Source organism: Penaeus monodon, chromosome 22, assembly GCF_015228065.2.
Source record: "Penaeus monodon isolate SGIC_2016 chromosome 22, NSTDA_Pmon_1, whole genome shotgun sequence".
Classification (NCBI taxonomy): Eukaryota; Metazoa; Arthropoda; class Malacostraca; order Decapoda; family Penaeidae; genus Penaeus; species Penaeus monodon.
The window spans coordinates 23,906,708-23,908,078 of NC_051407.1; the positions used below are offsets into that span (position 1 = coordinate 23,906,708).

A 1,371-nucleotide genomic window follows, 5' to 3' on the forward strand; every position below is an offset into this window, starting at 1 on the left:
GTCAAATCATAGTTTATGAAACACGTCTCTGTCGTGAGCGTATGATCACGACTGTATATGCATGTATGATTTTGTTTCTGTTTCTGAGTGTCGGCTGTGGCGCAGGAGGGGGCGGGTGATTTGATTATTTACACACGCTATTATAGCGCAGAACGCCATCACGAGGCGCGATCATGAGTTAGGATGATTGAATCCGTGGAACATGATGAATCCATTGCTTGGTATGAGTCCATGGTGAGGAAGGGGTCGTGAGCCCGGACGGGAGGGAGCCACCTTACTCCTCGGCCTCATATGATGCCTTCCACATGTCAGCCAAACACACGGACGAGTGGAAGCGGTAGAACAGCGCGAGTGGCAACGTCAAGTGTGAAAGTAAGGTCCACAGCTCCTGTAAAGAGGAAGGAGGATCTTGTTAGTTAAAGTTTTTGACTAATGTACACAGTTCTGGAACTCGTGCAAGTCCATAACATTAACTTCCAATAAAAAATGTTTTTATATATACAGCATACAGGTGATTAGAAAAGACATTGAACTCCGACTTACCTTGCCGTAGAAGTCATACATGTTGGAATTGCCTTCTTCGCTCTTGATCTCGAAGGTCTGCAGCAGCCACATGGCCACGTTGGTGACCACCAGGTACGTGATGACCTCGCGGCCGGGCTTCTTGTGCTGAATCTCCAGGGAGTTGGAGCAACGTCTCAAGCCGTCACAGATGAGCGTTGTCTGGAGGATCACTTGCGACACCTGGAGGACTGACACTGATACAAAGAGGAAGTCTTTGTTGTTGATAGAAGGCACCATGCTGAGGAAGGCGTACAGGAAGATGCACGGCAGGCACACGTACAGCAGGATGTTGTCCACTGAGCTGATGGCGTGCTTCATCACATCCAAGACTCGTATGGAGTTGTACGCGATGGCTGCCGTGATCAGCATGCACGACAAGAGGATTACTTCGCTGATGCCGTTCACATACTTGCCGAGCATCTTGCTATCTTCTGACGACGACAGGATGAAGAAGAGGATGATGGAGATGACTGTGGCCACGGTCATGAGGAGACCCGCGAACAGACCGCGGTTGGAAGCGTGGCAGTCGACGTAGATAATGAGGTTGGAAGTCAGGGTCTTGCTGTTGTCCTCTTCGTACGTGACCTCGACGGAGGGGATGTGGGTGTGGCGGTCGGTCTTGCCGATGTTCTCCCACAGGAGAATCCACAACCCCACCATGAGGATGTTGAACTCAATGCTGAAGGGGTAGAGGTAGGGCGTCGTGTAGTTGATCATGTCGGAGAGGTTGGTGTCCTTCTCGCAGCCGTAGTTGATGGACCACGCCGAGGAGGACGCGGAGAGTTTGGTGCCAGAGAAGTGGTGCGA

The 1,371-nt window shown here is 51.1% G+C and overlaps 1 protein-coding gene across 1 annotated transcript in view; it reads right to left on the minus strand.

Moving 5' to 3' along the window:
* The window catches only part of LOC119587035 (proton channel OtopLc-like), a gene marked incomplete in the record, with an annotated part of 90,926 nt that continues 89,555 nt past the window's right edge, over nucleotides 1-1,371 (minus strand). The window contains 2 exon segments of the mRNA XM_037935782.1: nucleotides 1-388; nucleotides 544-1,371. Coding sequence (XP_037791710.1) covers nucleotides 275-388; nucleotides 544-1,371 — 942 coding nt within the window.